The following is a 20249-nucleotide window of genomic DNA, read 5'->3' on the forward strand; positions in this document are numbered from 1 at the left end:
GCTCCTCGGGACCACCTACCACTAGTCTTCGCCCGGAGGGGTTTATTGCACAAAAACGCCGGGACGCAGGCTCCTAAAGAGGGAAGCCCAACGAATGTCAGATGCAAAGCCCCGCACCTCATTAAGATCATATTGGCATACTCTCCGAAAAAAGAAAGAGCAGACCCCATTGAAGACGAGAGTGAGGTACAACAAGGCCATTTCTGTCCACCGCCATTCTCACGGAGCCGTACGTGGACGTTACCACTCATACAGCTCCCAGCCAACAAGCAGTTAGCCTTCCTCTACAAGGAATGGAAGTGTGGGTGAATCGACATCCTATAGAGGAATTTGCTTTTTATTTTCAGCAATAACATGATAAGAGCATCCCTTTCACAAAAACCTACGGACCCCCCCCCCCCCTATCCGGCCACTTCAGCACCTTGTGATCTTTGATAAGATCATTACGAGCCCTCTCCTTGAATCTTTTTTTATTTTGAAAAAAATAGCATGGTGGATCAGGACGAGAATGAATCCGGTAATCCAGGACATACTCATCCTGGAGCTTATGCTCTCCTCTGGGGAGGGGGTTTATAGAGAGAGGTAAGTCGAGGGTAGCCTCCCGCTTGACCGATTTCTCGGAGTCGGAGGAAGATCTCTCATCCGATCATCCTGAACACGAAGGAGCTGCTCTCGATGTGAGATCAACAGCAAAAGAAAGAAGAAAAGGGCCATGATCCTATGTTCGTTTTCGCCCTGCTCTGATGATGCGCTCCTTGATCGCGGAGCTACATACCGGAAAAAGAAAAATATCTCTCTATTACTTTGAGAGGAGAATCGTTGGTTTGACCGACGGACTACGTGGGAAATACGAGATCTAGGCAAGCCGCTACATGTTCTCCCCTTGCCCTTGAATGATAGAAGAACTACTTATCTTCTCTTAGGTAGCGGTCAATCGGTTCGCATCTATGGTCAATCAATAGGTCCACGGATCCATTCTTCTATACGATAAATCGCCATCTCGTAGCACCACCACGACACCGATTCCCCGACAAAACCCCCGATTTCCCGAGAGTGAGATAGCCGATAGTAGTAGACTAAGGCCGCTATTCCTGACAAGGAATAGAGTAAGGCCTTTACCGATGTGCGTAGAGTATCGAAAGGAACCTCTCGGAGAAGTTCCGGGCCTCGGCAGCCCTCCTTTCTTATCTATTTTCATATATAATATAAAGAGAATAGAAAGCGTACTGACTTTGACTGCTATCTATGATACGATCAGGGGGGAATAGCGCAAGGGCTTAAGTCATCGATTCAAATCCTATCTTTTTGTCGGTATGCCGCTCCGCGAGCAAGGAGCGAGAAAACAAAGTGGGTTGTGGTGATGTCAGAATTTGCACCTATTTTTATCTATTTAGTGATCAGTCCGCTAGTTTCTTTGATCCCACTCGGTGTTCCTTTTCCATTTGCTTCCAATAGTTCGACCTACCCAGAAAAATTGTCGGCCTACGAATGTGGTTTCGATCCTTTCGGTGATGCTAGAAGTCGTTTTGATATACAATTTTATCTTGTTTCTATTTTATTTATTATCCCTGATCCAGAAGTCACCTTTTCCTTTCCTTGAGCAGTACCTCCCAACAAGTTTGATCCCTTTGGATCTTGGTCCATGATGGCTTTTTTATTGATTTTGACGATTCGATCTCTCTATGAATGAAAAAGGGGTGCTTCGGATCGGGAGTAAACACTAGTTACATTACAGGGGAAAAATCGGGGTGAAGGACAAAAGAAAGAAAGAGCGACTGATGCCTACATTAAATCAATTGATTCGTCATGGTAGAGAAGAAAAACGGCGCACAGACCGTACTCGAGCTTCGGATCAATGTCCCCAGAAGCAAGGAGTACGCCCGCGTGTACCAACAAGAACACCGAAAAAACCGAATTCAGCTCCACGTAAGATAGCCAAAGTACGGTTGAGCAATCGACATGATATATTTGCTCACATTCCGGGGGAAGGTCATAATTCGCAGGACCATTCTATAGTCTTAATAAAAGGAGGTAGAGTGAAAGATTCGCCAGGTGTGAAATCCCGTTGTATTCGAGGAGTCAAGGATTTGTTGGGAATTTCGGATCGAAGAAAAGGGAGATCAAAATATGGTGCAGAAAAACCAAAATAGAGATGAATGGAAGATGCCTCTGGAACTGTTTTTTCTCTAATTTAAAGTATGAAGTTACTGGCTCTAAGAAGGCAATTGCACCTTAGCCCATGGACTGATACGGAGACTACTCTATAGGGGAAATCTCTTACTCGACTAGAGCGGATCCCGAGACTTCACCCGTTCCTTTAAACTGTTGGGCACTACATTCTATAACGAGAATCACAAGGCCGGTCAACAAGGAACAACCTGGCAGGGTGTCCTGAGATAAGAAGGAAAAAGTGAGAACTCCCAGTGACGAGAGTCGCGACATACGAGGATCTAACCTCAACCAACGAGAGCGTAGCTGCTCGACCTCAGACATAGGGATTCTCGGACCGGAACAATGGGATTCGCTCGACCGAAGGGAACGATACGTAGCGCCATAGGGAGAACGTAGCGTAACAGAGCCAGTCGCGACCAAGTAGATAGCTCTACGCCTCTGCCAAACGAACGAAGAGCTACCTAAGTACGGTTAAAGAAAGTGAAAATGATAGGTAAACAAAAGAGAGAACAAATGCGACAGAAAGTGTCAGATCTTCGAAAGCCTGAAATTGAGTGTCCTTGAATTGAGCCTGTCGTATCCTTTCTAACCCAAGACGACAAGGCGGTAATAGAACTATGGCAACTCCGGAACGCATCATGCGGTTTGTTTAAAGGCAAGGGTTCCGGTCTAGGAGAACTCATGCGACTATTGGTGTTGGGGAAGCCATGCGTTAGGTAAACCAACCGCACATTGCAAGCGATGGAGTGAAAGCTACTCGACTGTAATGTAAGGAGAGGACCTACAACGAGTTGCGGTTGCTTCGCAAGCAATACTCGACGGTATAGTGCATGCGTCTCATCGTCTTGGGAGCACTTGTAGTTGTTTGATTCATTGCATTAGGGCAATACAACTACGAGAACCAGTCGTCCTAACGCTACTGTCAAACCTACTGTAGTTGTCGTTATTACCACTCGTCGGGTAGTTGTTCCGTAACACCACTAGTCGTAGACTACTAGTCATTCCATTGGTGCACCACCCCAATGTGTGTTGTGTAGTAACTGCCTAGCTGTCTGTTACGTTGTCAAACCCTTCCGAACAACCACCTATGATGCAGAGACTACAAGTGACGGACAACTGAACGACAACGAGTGGTTGCTTTACCGTCTTGTTCCGTCGCATGTCGTTCTTTCGTCTTTGGGAACACTAGTTGTCTTTGGTTTGGTAAGGCCGACTCGATGGTTGCGGAGCAAGGTTACCAAGGGAGTGGTTGCTTTGCAAGCCTATATATTACGTTCTAGCGTTATCGTCGTTGTGGTGCTTGCCGTAGTGGTTGTTGCTAGTAGTTAGGACCACTATGAGTTGTCGTTACCATATTAGGTTGTTAGGACCACACCACTCGTCGTTATAGCACTAGTCCTTTTTTTTGTTCGGCGTTAAGGGTCCCCACGATTCATCGCTAGCGTCATCGGTTGTTTTGAACACAGATCGGTCACACTACTGGTTGTTTGGAACGCTAAGGCCGAAAGGCAGGCGGTCGGGAAAACTAAAGGCGCTTGCTTTGGGCGCAAGGGGCTGTTGCTCACCCAAGCGAAAGGGTGAATTCTTTCCCGGTACGCCACTCCGCGAGCTAGGAGCGAGAACTACTAGAGAATGGTGAGATCGTTAGATCATTAGTGAAAGAAGGACCAACGACGATCCTATCCTAAATGAGAAGAAGGAGTAGGAGGAGTCAGTTTTCTTTGAAGATCGAGGTTTTAAGAAATAAGGAATGCAAAAAAGATTAAGAACTACTCTACTTTCTTTATTTCTCCTTGTAGTATTAGGGGTCTTATTGTATTTTATTGGGGTCTGGTGCAGACAATTGGAGTTCGTTCATGCCTTATTCTTTAAGGCTACTCTTTCTTTTGGGGTTCGATCTCTCTCGCTACTCTTACTTAAAGTAGGGTGTTCCGGTTTATTATTTTTTTGATTGGTTTTGCTGCGAGGGCTTTATTCGCTAGTGGGGCCGAAATCTATATGATGATTCCGTCGGGTGGGGGAATAATCCCTTCCAATTCTGGTTCCTCCTGGACGGAGGATTCGTTCGAGATCAAAGTGTTGATGGAGCCCTCGCCCGAACCGGAAATGGAAGGCACATCGGCTCGTTCTACGATCCCAAGGGTGGATGAAACGGGGCCGCCCCCCCTTACCCACAATTGTAGCTTGGAATCGTCGATGTGAAATCGCATTGCACGACTCGAGGGGGACGGTAGCTCCTATCTGCTGGATAAGGAAAAGGGGGAATGTTGGTCCGACATCAAACTTGCGCTGGGGCAAGCTCCCTCCCAGCAAGAGTATCAAAGATTACTCGAGTTTGAGAACAGGGATCTACAGATCCGAGAACTCAAACATGAGTGTCTACGACTTTTTCAAAAAGTCTTAACCCAAAATCGTACCTTGGCCGCCCAGGCCCCTTACAACCCCCAAGAAGCATTTAACGACTTCTTGGGCCAACATCGCGACTGACTGGACCGGAGGGAATTGGAAGTGGACGTGGGAGAAAGGGACCAAGAAGAAATCAAGTTTTTAGATCTCTTGAGACAAAGGCTCAAAAAAGATGGCCCTGCCTATGTCACATACATCTTTAAATAACTCATTTTGGGATTCTAGTGTTTTAGCGGAAATGCGACTGGATGTAATCATTTTAGTTTTGCTTTCATTGTGCATGACGAACTGGGTGAACAAAGTCACGATTAGAAGAAATGGTAGTTCGCTGGGATTGTTTTCATTTCCCAGAGGTGCTGGTTCGACTCCAGCTCATGACAAGGCCTTTTTGGTCATCTATTCATGAATAGCTTTTCTCTCGTGCTCTTCTATCGGTTCTACTACGGTTCCACTAAGTTCTTCCATTTCTTAAGTATTTATAGCCCATGGCTCTTAAAGCCCACATGCCTATAGCAATTCGATACTATCTATACCCGAAGTTAAAAAAGAAAGCGCTATTTATGGCAAGCCGCAGATCGGTAGACAGAAGAGAAGCTTGAAGTGCTGCAGAAGAAGAGAGTCAGGATTTTTCAACGCCTTTAGCTACCTTTGGTATTCCTCCATGCCTACTTTCTCTATTAGAACTGCTCTCAAAGCAACCATTACGGGTGCTGCACCGTGGACATGGGGCCTTATGGGCTTCCGCCTACCCTATAATATAAACTGGGTCATGGCTTCTGCGACGAGCTTGGGCAAAGTTTTTGCATAGGGGCTTAAGAGCTCCTTACTATAGGCGACTCAGGGAAAGTCTTGCTTTATTCAATTCAAAAAAATCCTCCTCTGCTATTATCACTTAATAGGTCAGATCGATCGAATGGAATGAATGGGCTCAGCCTAAAGGCCTTGAGCAAGAGGTCATACTGATCCTGTCCTTTCAATAATAGTTAAGACGCACACAAGAGAAGGAGACCCAAGCACATCCAACCTACCTTTATAAATCCACCACACTTTGAAAGTGTTTAGATTCTATTAGTGTACAGTGAGTGAATAGCTAAAAGAATAGAGTGACCATCTTTGAATATCTAATATCAAGTGGTATAGTAAGATAAACATGGATATAACAAATATCTGGCTCTCGTCGAACTAGAAAGCAATTCCTCCCACTTTGAATCGAGCTTCGGCTATAAGACCTGTAAGAAAGTCTATTACTAGTACCCAGAGTTGGTCTCCCATTAATACTTCACCATGAATCACCTTCTCTCTGTGATCCTCGCTACTTACTCCTTATGCTTATTTGTTATTTCAATGCATCTGGGAATCAAAAATAAGTAACTTGCTGGCTCTCTTCCTTTACGTCCTTCACCCAGCTAGGCAAACGCAGCGCAGCTCAGTCGTGCAAGTTCACGTCGGATTACGGAATCTGGAGTAATGATCGAAATTGAATGTCTTTAGTCAAAAAACAACGAAAGCTGTCCTTTCCATTGAAAAGAGTGACATGGCCTAAATAAAGTCATCCAAGCCTTTACGCCGTTGATTTGATGCCATCTTCCGTCATCTCCTTGATCGACTGTCCCTAAAAAGAGCCAATGCCAACTACTCTTCTAAGCCATAAAGCGACAGGCTAACCGGTATTAACTCCTCCCGTCCCGCTACGCTTCTTCCTTCCCACTGTAAAGGGAATCAAAGGATACCCATTCGTAAGCTTTCCCAAAGCTTCACTCACTAACAATCCTAATCCACTTAGTCGATTAGCTGTTGGTCGTTCACTTAGCTTAGTGTTAGGGTTTTGAGGCTAGCCCCTTGTTCCCTTAGTGCTTAGACCTTAGCCTACTAGCTAATCGATTAACTACAACCCCACTTCAAAGCAAGAAATCTCAATACTCTTCCAGGTGGTGGACCCAAAGCAAGCTTCATCCATATAACCTTAAGCGGGATAGGTGGGAGTAGAGACAGTGGACCGAATTGACCTAGCATTATCCTACCGACCCATAGCCCATACCTTTCTCGACCGAATCCATAATTAGTAGTTTAATGCTTGATCGAATTGGCAGTTACCAGAAAAGAAGATCAGAATCGGGGCTCGGGGTCACGTATAATAAGATCCGAAATCTCTACTGGTTGTTTCGATCCACTAAGTCATGAGTACAAATGTGGCTTTCTATCTTCCATACCAACTCATCCTTCAAAACCTCTAACCCTTGCAAGATGCTCTTCCAAGATTGAGAAGTCGCCTATCCAACTAGCGGGACAGCCCTGACATTTCTTCAATGCATCTCCTTTCGGATTCTTCTATGTCAACCTAGCATTTCGAAACGAACAAATCTAGCCAAACTAGCAATTGGACAGGTCCCAGCTTACTAAGTAAATCGGCTACATTCTCCCAGAAATCAAGAGGGATGTCGGATGTAGAACCCGCTATCGAAGAAGACAACTCCCATCAAGGTCAATGGAAGTCAATTGATCTCGAAAACAAAGAAGAAAGCAGCATCCCGCTCAATACAAGTAGGGAGAACCCGTTCTTTATCTTGTTTGATCAGCAAATGTGGCAAACGGTGGTCTTATCCTCTTTTACTTATACAAACAAGATATACCCTAAAGTAAAGGCGAGTCAATAAAGTCATTAAGCAAAAATCTTTATGAAAGCAAGTCCCATCGAGTGGAGTCAAGGCATGCCTTAAGGTAGTAAACACCAAGTCACTGCACTAGATGTTATGGCTACATTGCATCAATATTTAAGCCCAATCGTTTCCATGCAGAACCTGTAAAAAGTCAAGCCCCGAGGATTCTAGTTTTAAACCCACATACAAGCCTGTAGGTATCACCTTGATGGTTGAACCCAGCAGAGGTAGAGTCACCTATCGAAAAAAGAGTCTTTCTACGACCGATGGCTAACCATAAAAACGAAAGAATGGCAAAGAGGACCAAAACCACAAAATGGAAGGTTTCGAAGTCCCCATGGAAGATGGCTTTAGCTAGGTCTTGCAGACGGGAAGACTTCCTTATTCATTATAATTATCCCACGTCTTGCTTTACGCGATTGCTTCCTATTCGGTAGACGAATTGTTACCTACGCTTTTCTTTGTCTTACGACTTGACTGTGTTTAGCAACTTATCTCATTAATAATCATTTTGTGAAACTAAATAGACTTCTGAACCGGAAGACTAAGCGAATTCTCCTTACTATTGTTTGACTACAGCCACTTCTACACCTTCATTTAGCAAATCCGATCTTTAATCGTTCTTCTTCTATTTCATTATTAGAATTTAATTATTTCATTATGATTCAATCCATTTTTTATATAAAGTAACTACGACCAGCTACTGCTACCCCAATCTACGAAACCTTCTCATCTCCTTCAATTTGTTCCGTGTGGGGCATCCTGCTGAGAGACATTAGCTAATATAGCCTGCCCCTTTTTGCGTAATACCTCTTTCTTAGTATGTGGTCTCCTGCCATTTTTCTAGCACAGTAGTTGCATAAGCAGTCATGTTCAGGGGACGGAGTTCAAGGCGAGTAGTCTCTGGAAGTAGGTTCATCCCCCCCCCCCTCTTGGTTGGCGATGGCCAGGTCTTTTGGTATAAATGACTTGCGATAGTCTACCTAGCGAAGTAGGGTAGGATAGCAAACGATGCGATAAGGAACGGAGTCTGTAGTTGCCCTTCTATCTTTCTTTTAAGAAAAAGAGTGAATCTATAGAGAGCTAATATACTATATGCTTATAGTACCCGAAGGTAAAATAATCAAGGCATAAGTGAGTCTCGTGCGCTAAGCAGGAGTAGGTCTTTGGTCAGTGCGCCCACAAAGTAAGGGAGGTTCAGACTTTTCTTACATAGACGGAAGTTTCACTGAAAGCTAATGCGAAATTAAGAGAGACTTTCACTATGCAGTGGGCTAGCTTTAGTTTGTCTAGTCTGGTATCGATGCATGCAATAGGAGTTCTAGTCTTGCTATATGTCTTAGCTTGTTCCCCTCTATACGGTGTTGGTTCGAAGACTAGGCAAATATCGGAGACTAAACACGAATCATCAATTCCTTTGACCATTCATTTTGAGCCTCCAATTCTTTTAGAAATGCTAACGAGGTTCAATGATGCCGACGAAGGGAACCAGCTGAAAGGTTCTCAAAGGCAGGCGCATAACATAGGCTGACTCATAGGAGAAGGTTGTGCGTGTAAATCCCAACTAGAGAGATCCTTTTCAATGGCTACTCGACCTATTTGGAAAGAGCTACTCTCAAGCCTATTCTGTTCCTTTTGAGTCGATTTCTGTTTCAAAGATCACTTTTATCAGGCCGGAATAAAAAACCACTTCACATTCTGGAGCGGTAAAGTCAATAGCATTCAAAACCATCAGGATTAGAACGGATAGAACGGTAACCGAAGGAGCCCATTTCTGTTCCTTCGCCTTTCTTTCATTTCATTAGAAAGTTCCTTCTTTTTATTACCCGACTTTGATGAGATAGGATCGGAAAAAGGTCTGACTCTATGGTAGCCGACTTGATTGAATTTCCCTTAACGAGCTACGAATCTAATATGGTTACGGGCTTCCTGCTCTAAGAGTGGGTTCCTTGCCCCTGTCTCCCATAAAAGAAGAAGAAGCCAAGACTAACTTCATTTAGTTGTGAAATATTTATATTCTGCCTTAACCATGCCAACCCTGTCAAAAAGATTATCCAACGGAAACTGATGATTTTTCTCGGATGTGAAGGCTTAGGCTTCCATTTATGTTTGAGGTTTCATTTCTTTTCTCCGCCAGGGTGCTCACTTCCTTCCTGTTCCCAGAGCCAGCTTCAGTCTGCTTTGCTCCATCTAAGGCTAGGGCTAGGCACTTAATCTCCCCAACATTTTTTCTTCATGTGCACATTTGAAAATAACCTATTGGCTTCAGACTTTTCCTTCCTAGCTACCCGGATCTGATGCACAAAAAGAGGCCATTTATACTATACGCAAAAGAGCACTTCGGATTCAGGCTAGGCTAAACTTTCTTGCCTTAGGTCAATCAGGTCTTTCTCTTCCCTTACTAATGCTAATGTGGGACCAGTTACTTCCGAACAGTCTATTGACTCCCGAATAGCTACATTTGTCCATGAATTCCCTTCCGCTTCACCTTGTGGCCTATCACAGACAACTATGGAAGCTGCTAGCTACCTTCTTCCCATTCTTTAGTTGCCCGAGATGAGTTCTACACCCTAAGGAGATAGAGAAATCCCTTCCATAGATTCATGTCAAACCAGTTCTTGAAAAATAGCCAACTCATGCAAAGAGTCCTTTCGCCATGCCCATGCTATGAAAACTTCACACCAAGTCAAGCCGCTAGCTTTAGTAAGAAATCGAGATTCCTATGGCTTGAAACTAGAATTAGATAAGTATAGTATGCAGGGAAGTACCTATCTAAAAGGAAGGTAACACCTGGCACATAGGGACATCAGTTTAAGCTCCCTCAATGGGTAGCTTTATCATATGGAATAGGTCTCTGGCTTGCTCCTGTCTGCTCTTTGGTTCTCTATCGGAAAGAGTCATAATCTTTCCTTTTTGTCTACTCTACTATTGATTCCCTTCTGTCCTAGTAAGTCATCTCACTCTCCTACCTTGACTTTAAAGAAGGGACATGTCCAACGACTGCTACCTCCTGGGCTTGATCCTGAATCAAAAGCGATCTCCTTTTGCTTTCAGCCTTTCGGGACAGAAAGGCATCGACTCCTATCATAACTCTTTCCGCCCGTTACCACTCCGTGGGCAACAATCAAGACCGAAATACATTACTACAGAAAAATGCCCTACGATAGAGAGTGATTTGTATCTACGACCTCCTCTTGGTTTTGCTTTGCCCCCTCTTTCCGAGAGCCCCTCTAGCATCAAGGCGGTGCAACAATAGTAGAAGATGGAGATGCAACACTTCAGCCTGATCCATAGTAGGTATTGGTAAGTGTTCCCTTGCTGCTCTATCTCTAGATCTGTCTCAATCGGTCTGTCGCAAACAACGATCCAAGAAAGAGGAGTTGAAGGCTGGCGAAGTGAATCTCTTTCTTTCCTTCTTCTAGTTCTTGAGTGATAGTAGCTCATCTCTCTTCTTTCTTCTGTCAACTGCCCTTTACCGGTAACTGGATCAATCGCTAGCTGGAAAGTTTCCACTGTCAACTGCCGTAAGAGGTCCTTTTCCAAAATAGAGAATAGAGCATGGAAGCTTTCTGCTATTAGAGGAGAGTTTTGACTGCAAGGGAGGAAGGGGGATTACGCGACATACAATTCATTTCCTTAACCCCGAAATAGCAACTTGGTTATAGCTGACAGAAAGTAGAAAGAATCTAAACAAAAGGTACTGGACAAGCTCTTAGGGAATAATCTCTTTCTTATTTCTTTCTAGACTCAATCTCTATCCGGTTGGAGTTGGATTGAATCGACTTCGTCTTCTTCCCAACAATGAACCCCGTTCAAGCTGTGATAAGAGGACGTTTCCATACCCCTTACCTTACTCAAGAAAGAAAGTCATGCTGATCAGTAATAGTGTCTAAGAGGAAGGGTTGGCGCTTTGGGCAACCTATTTTTTGTGATCAAATTAGAAACTTAGCTTCTCACGTTGCCATAGATTCTCCGGAAGAAAGCAATCGGCTTTGCCCAAGTTGTAATGACTGAAAAATCCCTGTCGATGAAGAATGTTTCGAAAGCAGCCTCAAAGCAGTTAGCTTCGTTTTCCTTGACTTTAGAGAGGAAGAGTTTCAGATGAACTACTCCCTTTACCAGTTGATGAATCATGCTTCGAACACCTAGACTAGCAGCCGCTTAGTAACGTCTGCGCTTAGATAGCGATGTGAACCCGCCTTCCTTACCTTAATCAATAGATAGGTTTGTACTACTACCAGTAAAAAAAGAAAGTTTTGAAATGCTTTTCGTAAGGCAAGGAAGTCAGTGCAGGTAGGAAAGGACAGTTCCGGTCTACGATTTATGGCAGTCTGTTTTATTTCCTTTTCTTGTTGTAGCAATGTTTCTTAGTGCACTCGTAAATAGAGAATGCTTGGTAGCAGGATAGTAGGAGTTCAGTAGGCGGGCCAGTTCATGCCAAGGATAGCAGTCCAAGGGTTGAAAGAAAATAGTAAACCAGTTAGCTAGCTGAAGTTATCAAGTTTAGAAGTAGCAGCTCTCCTAGCTGCACATTCATCTTCCTCTGTTGCTCCACTTTCACTACCTGCAGCAAAGCTAGGAGATTCTTGAATAGTCTGCTGCTTTCCTTCATTTTCATAAGAAAGGTGATGCATCTGTTCCACCTTATCTAGATTTTCTTGGCATCGCACTGCATTTGATTCTTTGGGAAGAATGACATCATCTATAGATAGGTCTTCATTAGAAAGCATTTTCAATCTATTTGCTGTAGACCCAACAATTTGACAGGCATTTTTCTATCATATCAGCTCACTGCTTCATACCTGAAGGTCTCTGCACTACTTTCCAGTCATTAGCATTCTTAGTCTTTTTAAGGACCGCTTTCTTTCCTTCTTCTTCTTCAAAGGTTGAGTAAGGGTTTGGGTATGATTCGGGCACTTGACAGTAGAATGCCCCATAGTTAAAGCATTTCAAAGGTTTCCAAGGCTAATCCACTTTGATAGCTGGAAAGCAGTCAAGAATAAAGTCAACCTCTAAGTAATCTACTGCCCTAACTAAACCACCAAGAGCGGATAAGGCAAAAGGGTGTCAGCATCCACTCCTGGGCAAAAGCATGCTAAGGGCACAGCTTACTCCTTCAATAGCAGATTCAATAGCAAAAGAAAAGAAGCAAGGCCCGCTACCATGAAGACTAATCAGACGATAGATGGCACTCGGTTTCCTAACTCATTTACTTGACTTTTGGCCTTTCATTTTCGGCAGCTAAGGAGGCGGTCTTCTTTAAGCGAGCGAATGACTAATAACTAAGAATGGTGCTTTCCTTTACTAATCTAATAGAATACCCCCTTCTCGATAAGTAAGGTAGGTTGGTTGTGCTTGGGTCTCCTTCTCTTGTTGAAGGCTTTCCTACTTCTAATAGAATCTTCTAAGCTCATCTCCTCTTCAGCTTCTGAATTTACCACGGTCTGTCATCAAACCTCATAGGCTAAAGAGAAAGTTAAACATGGGTTCAAGATTGAGTTCATTGGCCCTCGGAGGTTCGAGCGAGTTAAGCTTTCTTTCCTTCGTTTATTCCCTAATCCTCTTAACCGAGTAACTTCAATCCTCTGGCTTTCTCCAGTAGGTTGCCTCTAGAGCAGTTAGTCTAGCATTTCCAGTTGTTTATATAGGATCCTATGTTCACATAGAGAACTTCTAGCTTTCAGTCCTTAGTTCAGGATCTCTATCTTTAGAATAGAATGATCATGCCTATCCCTCTTTGGCTGGCTTGCTTTGCTTCACTTGACTTTGATTTAAATAGAGTTCGAGCTCTGAGTAAGCTCTTGCTTTGATTCACTTGGTGCCCTGGGCTTGAAACCAGAGCTTTTGACTTAAGGCTTGGTGACAGGCTTGAATCACGGAGGGTGACAGATCAAGCAGTTACTTTAGCTGTTGAGGGACTGACTTTAGCTCACTGATCCGATGTGATTGAATTCCCTAGGAAAGAAGGCAACTAGTTGAGGGTGAAGGGCAAGGAATGCGAGAACAAGGGATGTCCCACTTTGACTGTATTAAAAAAACAAGCTAAGATTCATCAGAAAAGTAAGTTGCTTTCGGAATAGAGGCAGTTGTTGCGGGTTCAGGTGCGGCTATATCAATAGGACCGACCGTCTGGGATAGGCGGAGTTGGTAGGAAGCACGGTTGGCGATAAGCTAGTACAGGTTTCATTCTTTCTATTCAATAAATATCTCTTACCGTAAATCAAATAGACTAACAATGTAGGCACCCGTATGGCCCATTCTCTTGTTTGTTAAGTGAAACCCATCCACCATCTATGTTAAGGAAAGGCGATCCATCCACCAGCCCCAAAGGTGATTAATCCATTCCTTCATTCTTAGGAGGTGGGCTTTCTTACCATTAAGTCGGGTGGTGGCAAATAAAGATAGGGGAAGGAAAGGCACTCAACTGCTCTATTCATACTTTTTTTGGCTAGGGATAGCTAGGCTGAGGCGGTGAGAGATATGGCAGAAAGGGGGGGTGTCCTGGTCGGTTCATCGACTATAGACCAATTCGAAGAGCATTCGTTGACCTCTCCTTAGGGGTCCCAGCCCTTGTGGCCCCACAGCCTAACATTGATTTTTATCTTTAGATTTTCATTCTAGAAAGAGCAGTAAGAAGGATCTCTTATGCAAGCTTTCTTGATGAAGGGTACCTCTTTATAAAAAAATTGTAATCTTCCCTTCCTTTTTTAATGGATTTTTCTAGCCTCAATGGCTATAGCATTCATTTGATAAGATAGCAATCCAATCGTAAACCGTAATCAGTGACACACAAAAGCCAAATCATAAACTTCGGAACAAGTTCAATAGTTTTCGAATAGCTTCCGTCGAATTACGCTTGATAACAATTAATGGAGTGGCAAGCAAGAGCAGAAGGAGGAAGGTGAGTAGGGTTGGTGAAATGATGCAAAAAAAGGCATGATGAGATCTGAACCCTTACCTTGACTAAGAGAATTAGGTTATTCTTTTGTTGTTGGTCTTTGGTGCCTATCCATCCTTTGCCTCGTACGTAGTTTAAATCAGAACTGAAACCTTTTTTATACCCGGAAAAAAACTTTGATTCATTCCATTGATTTGGCTATTCATTCTAGCAACAATCGTCAAACACGGCATAGCAACAACAGCTAGCTACTTCATTAAGTTAGAAGCTGAGGTAGGACTAGTCTGGGTATGAATCAAATCCATTCCTAGGGTGAGTCCTTATGTAAATGTAAGTAGAAGGCAGTCATCTAAGAGATGTTACTAGTCTGATCTGGTACGATGTAGGTTGGGGGCTTTGAGTCGTAGAGAGTCTGTATTTTATTGGACTTGGCGAGAAGTGTTAAGAGCAGACTAAGCTAAGGAATAAAAAGAGGATTTGGATGCTTATCTTCCTTCCTACACCTAACTTGGTGATCGCTTGTTAGCTTCAGTCCTTATTGAATCGGTTCTATCTGTTGATTTCTGGTTCCACCCTAGGATTCTTCCTTCAGCCCGAAAAGCCAAGCCACTAATGCTACTGCTGCTAAATCAGCCGATGGAGTGCAACGTTACCGGGTCATTCTGTCGGTTTTAAGAGCCTTCAGCAACCGGCAAAGAAAGACCGTTCTGAGTAGCAGTAACAACTCTCATAGCAAGCAAGAAAGATGGGGTAAATGGGCCGGAAAGACAAGTTTATAGAGTCAGAGAGCTAGTAGAGCTCATAGGTTTCTACCTGTGACTAACTTAGTGTGCTTTTGGTAGCTGCTGCCATACCAACAATCTATTTTTCGTAAATAAGCACTAGCATTACGGTGTGAGATCTGCCAAGCTAAGATCAATCACAACCCACCGGCTCAAACAAAGGCTGGATCGGTTCACTGAACGCCAACAAAATATAGTAAGTCCTCTAGCAAACCAATTCCTTTCTTCATCGCCTTCGATAGCTAATCACTATCATACTCTCGGTACTTACTATTTGAGTACCGGTATTGGATTCTCCTTCAGCGGAAAGATGGAATTGACCATGCACACTGACTCCTATTCAAGATATGGATACTAGACTGTCCTGCATATGAAACGGATTGTTCTTCTAGCCTACATCGACGGGACTCAACTCCTTACTCTCTTCCTTCTATACCTATTTGAAATTTAGGAATAGCACACTTGTTTACCTATTTCCTTACTAGAGCAGATACTTGAGGGCATAATGCAGCCCGTGTTACTGGGGTGTGAAAGGATAAGCGGTAGTGCCCCACACCCGTGATGCACTTCCTTGCTTTCAGGTATATCTCCAGATAGATAGGGTTTTCTCTCTTGTTTAGTGCTTCTCACTCTTTCCTCTCAAATGGTGATACCTTAGCAGCATTTGGCCCATCCCAGAGTGAAACTCCCTAACCAGATTCCCAAACTAAACGAAGAAGAACTCCTAAACGTAGAAAAGACACCTGCGACTGCAGCTACTTACTTGGCTTTCATCCCTCCTTATACTTATTCATGAGGCTTCACTTGGCATAGATGTCAGGGCCTTGTTCTGACTTCTGAGACTCATCTATCCTATTACTGAGAAAATTCCCTACTTGGAGTGAGAATCCCTTTATCCCGAAGCAGCGGCAGAAGCGGTTTGATCTCTTACCTTTTGCTCATATCCTAGAGACTCATCTGCAGTTAGTTTCTCATTCGAATATGAATAATCAACAAGGGCACCTTCTCTTTTTACCTTTACTGGATTTAATGACACTGCAGGGGATGCAGCAACAGACTCTTTCCCCTCAATCGCTGGGGGCTATCATCCGCTCACTCCCTTGCTTTCAGAGAACTCCCCAAGTTATAGATAGATAGTCAAAAGGGGCTTTCTTAGTCACAGGATTTCAGGATACTCGTTAATGCCTCACTCCTTTCTTCTACTTCTGACATTCTACTTGAAAGTCTGATATCCGATAAAATAGGTTTAGCTTGAATGTCTTAGTTCACATACTCTACGAGATTTCTTCTTTACTAGAACTCTTTTCTCATGGCGTGGTTGGGAATGTTGTGTCATCTGTTCATTTCGATTCAAAATGTTTAACTTTGAACTAACCGGGAAAGCAGAAGCGGAACATACTTATATAATTAAGGTACTTCCTTACTTAAAGTGAGAATACTCTTTATATGGCACTTATCCCATCCGAGTACTTACTTGACTTACTTTACTGAAACAGCCTAAGCACCTTTCCCCGGGATTCTTCATAAAACCAGCTTCAGCAGCAAAGACTTCTACTTGAGGACAGTCTACCTTTGGTGGTGTGAGATGCTATTCTTTTATACGGTGTTGTGAGATGTCATTAGACTTTATCGTATTCATTTTAATTGAGCGTATTGTAAGACTTATATGGCAAGTCAACCGAGCGTGGGGAACTAACGAGCGTGGGGGTTAGATGCATGCAATTGAAGCAGCTACCTGAAAAGCTGGGTTTGATTCCCTTAGATACCTTTGGGTTTAGCCTTGAGGAAAGACAGCATACACCAAGAAAGAAGAGGTTGGAGGGCTTGACAGAGATGCGCGGGATGCTCCGGAATGAGCCTCAACAGAAAAGAAGGAAACTTCCTTATCTAGTTCAAGTCCTAAAACAATGGATATTGGAGAAGCTGAACGAGAAGAAATAGCCATATCCCTAGGGGCACCTTCGATCGATACTGCCTTAGACCCTGCCCTTGGTCCTAAACCTACTTACGCTGGAGAAGCCCTTACTTCTTCAGCTTGAAAGACATCTCAGGAAAGAGCTACTTCAACTGAAGAAATTTATTTAGTAGCGAGAACCCTTCCTACTCGAGAATAAGGTCAGGAAGTGAAGCGTTTTTTCAGTTTTTCCTGAAAAATATAGTAAGTGTTATGCGGGGGTGGGGATTCAGACCGATGAGGGGCGTAGGAATTGCCCTTAACTGTCCGGAAGGCTGAAATAGCTTTTTCGGGAGCCTCCGGGAGGTCGGGGTATTCAATCCCAGGATACTCAAGGAGCAGGGCGTCGTATCCCAGGGGTTCTACTAATACATCATATAGCGGTTCCAGGCTTGAAGTTCTACCAAAAATGGAATGGGACAGTCATTCGAAAATGAGAAAATAAAATCAGGGTGTCAAGACATCTATATGACCAAGATGGCCATCTCACGAATTGGATTCAAACCAATATCAAGCTACTTTCCTTTAGTAGATCTGTCATCCCCCTCATTATAGTCCTCCTAGAATCAATAGCATTTCGTCGGAATATATCCTGTCTTTTCACCTTAGTAGTCCTATGCATAGTCAGTACTATAGCCCCAATCATGGCTACTAATAAAATCAGGCTAGGCACCAAAAACCAGACGGAATTGTAGGTATAAAGTAAATTGCCCAATGTTTCTAAATTAGTCCAACTTCGTACCTTTCAGGCATAAACCATATATCTCAGAGAGGTCGTATTTCTTTGGGTTGGTAGTAATGGAATGATTTCATTATCTAAAATGAAGAACATTTCCTACCAAAAGATCAGTCCAATAATACCACTCACTGGTAAATAGCACAATACTTCTTTGTGAATCTCCGCTATTTGAATATGGAACATCATAAAAAAGAATAGGAATGAAACGACTATAGCTCCTATATGAACTACTGGGAAGATCATAGCGAAAAAGTCAAGACCTAACAAAAGAAGTAAACCTGAAGTGTTGCGAAAGACTGGGATGGGAAACAAAACGGAATGTACCAGATTTTTAGCACGTACAACCATCAAACCAGAGACCAAAGCAAGGCTCGACAAAATAGAAAGTATCATAGTACGTCGTCCTTCCCTGAAATGGAACTTTCATGCTGGAGCAAGAACTAGCATGAAAGTCGATCTATTACAACCAGCGTGGTTGTTCGTATTTCATTTTCTTCTTCCAAGCCCTTCTTTCTTAGCACTGAGTTACTTACGGAATCTCAAATCTCTCTCGCTTCTTCAGCTTGTTCCTGTTCGTCTATTCGGGATGGGGCAGGCAGCCCACATACATGAAGAGAAGAATAGAGAGGGGGTTATCCTGCTTAAACTTGGGAAGTTTACTACTGGAAATTGGGAAGGGCTATAAGTAGGCCGTTTCCTATTGCTATAAGGGCTGCTCGCCTTTATACGGCTTGGCTTCTCTATCGCTTCTATGTAGTGTAGTGGTCGACCTAAAAAGTCGTATTCCTGCCATGCCTATTATCCAGTGCTAGAAGCTTCGCCAGAAGCAAGCAAGACGAGGTCGCTCTGCTTCGTAGACAAGGCTCGTTCCGTACTTGACTTACGAGCTCGTGTAGTACTCACCCCTATCTCTTCTCTAAAGGGGCGCACACTCGTTGTCTACTAAATGAGCTCACGAAGCGATCTAGGAGCGAAGCCTTCAATTTAGTTGCTTCCCCCCTTTTCTTTTCCCTCACACTACCCTTTCATTTCCGCTTAAGCTTCCCCGGTTTGGGGGATTAATTGATTGGATACCCGAGAACCATAATCTTTCCTAGGAACAGCTTCTACGACGATAGATAGGGGTCAGGTTTGTTTGCATCTATGCCCCCTGCCCTCCAAACAGTATGGGAGCCTTTCAGCTCGTACTGCTCACACTCCTAGATCTTCACAGCACCTCCTCCACCATAGTGTGAGCTGGGAGCAGCTCCAAAAAGCGAGGCCTACTTAAATAAGTAATGAGCTTTCAACAACGTTAACAACACTACGAAAAAAGTAAACTATGGTTGCCCACTGATCTGATCGTAGGTGAAATCCAACCCCTTCTCTGCTCCTTTCCTGCCCTTTCTAAGCTGTTGGATCCTGCCCTGCGCCTCTCTAGGCTTCGCTATCGCACATGACTGGTATATGGATCTCTCTATGTAGTGGTCGGCCTTCTAGAAGCTTCGCCAGAAGCGACTAGTCGCTTCCCGAATGCCCCTTTCTGTCGCTACTAGGAGAGTCGCTAAATTGCTTCATTATATTCTATAAGCGGAGCGACTTGTCGAGTCTACAAAGCTTCGTAGTTGCTTCCCCCCCTTTTTTTTCTTTTGCCCCGCCATGCCACTAGATCCATAATGACCGGCGAGTCGGAACATGTATGAATATAACCACGCGGAGCGCCGTACTGGCCTATCGAACGAAGCGAAGAAAGAGATCACTGAGCCTATTTAGCCGAGCGGAACCCTTTTCAAATTATATATATATATATATATATATATATATATATATATATATATATATATATATATATATATATATATATATATATTTAATAATAAGCTAAGGGGGCTGGGAATCACAAGAATTGAAAAGTCCTCCATTGAATGGGATGAGAAAGAGAGGTTCGGAAATGGTCGGATTAGCAGGAGGAAGGGCAGCCCCACCCTGAAACAAAGGTGTACGTACGTAAATAAAGAGATTGGTTATGGCCTTGATAGGGCTCTTTCCCATCTATCTTGACTGGGAAGAGGGGGGAGGCTCTTGCGGAAGCCCTGCCCGCCCTTCTCTATTCTATTTTTATGATCCCTATGAGGAGGCTTTCCGGACTCGTAAAAGACGGCTAGGAACAAGAATAGGGTCAGTAGTCTCTGCCATTGCAGGTCCTTCTCCTTCCGCTGAGATGGCCCTCTTTTTCGTTTTGTTTGTTTACCGCGGCACGAAATCATGAAGAACCTGGAATAACTCAGAAAGAGAGTGGCGCCTAGCTGTTGAGAGCATATGTTGTCTTTGTAGAGGAACAGTACGATCTTGGACTGGCCCCCTTCGCATGACCTAGAAATAAAAAGAAGTCTGTGCTACTATAAGGCCTCTAAACTCCTCCCTCAAGACACTATTGCGTTGCCCATGGGGACGGGCTAGCCCCGACTTCCATAGGTCCTTGGTTCGACCTCCTAATGAGAATTGAGGTCCTTGCGTGGGCGTCTCATCCCTAAGACTTGTTTGCTCTATATGGAGTGCCCCGTGGTTCCTCGAGTGCCAGCCGCAGAGAGGAATGCCATCAACTAGGGCACTATTGGCCATTAACCACTCGCTCGCCAGACGCTCGAGCTCCACGTTTCAA

General features: G+C 43.8%; 1 protein-coding gene and 4 pseudogenes across 1 annotated transcript; 2 read left to right on the plus strand and 3 right to left on the minus strand.

Annotated features, from left to right (window-relative positions):
• Window positions 1–129, minus strand: part of LOC111897040 (uncharacterized) — an 11442-nt pseudogene extending 11313 nt beyond the window's left edge.
• A 285-nt stretch (window positions 130–414) lies between these two features.
• Window positions 415–1175, minus strand: LOC128126371 (uncharacterized mitochondrial protein AtMg00530-like; annotated as a pseudogene).
• Window positions 1176–1222: 47 nt separating this feature from the next.
• Window positions 1223–1717, plus strand: LOC128126198 (NADH-ubiquinone oxidoreductase chain 3-like; annotated as a pseudogene).
• Window positions 1680–2394, plus strand: LOC128126197 (ribosomal protein S12, mitochondrial-like). Its single transcript, XM_052763972.1, has one exon. The coding sequence runs from the start codon at window positions 1779–1781 to the stop codon at window positions 2148–2150; it is 372 nt and encodes a 123-aa protein (XP_052619932.1). The 5' UTR covers window positions 1680–1778; the 3' UTR covers window positions 2151–2394.
• Window positions 2395–16243: 13849 nt separating this feature from the next.
• Window positions 16244–19376, minus strand: LOC128126372 (NADH-ubiquinone oxidoreductase chain 6-like; annotated as a pseudogene).
• Between the last annotated feature and the right edge of the window lie 873 nt (window positions 19377–20249).

Source organism: Lactuca sativa, chromosome 5, assembly GCF_002870075.4.
Source record: "Lactuca sativa cultivar Salinas chromosome 5, Lsat_Salinas_v11, whole genome shotgun sequence".
NCBI lineage: Eukaryota > Viridiplantae > Streptophyta > Magnoliopsida > Asterales > Asteraceae > Lactuca > Lactuca sativa.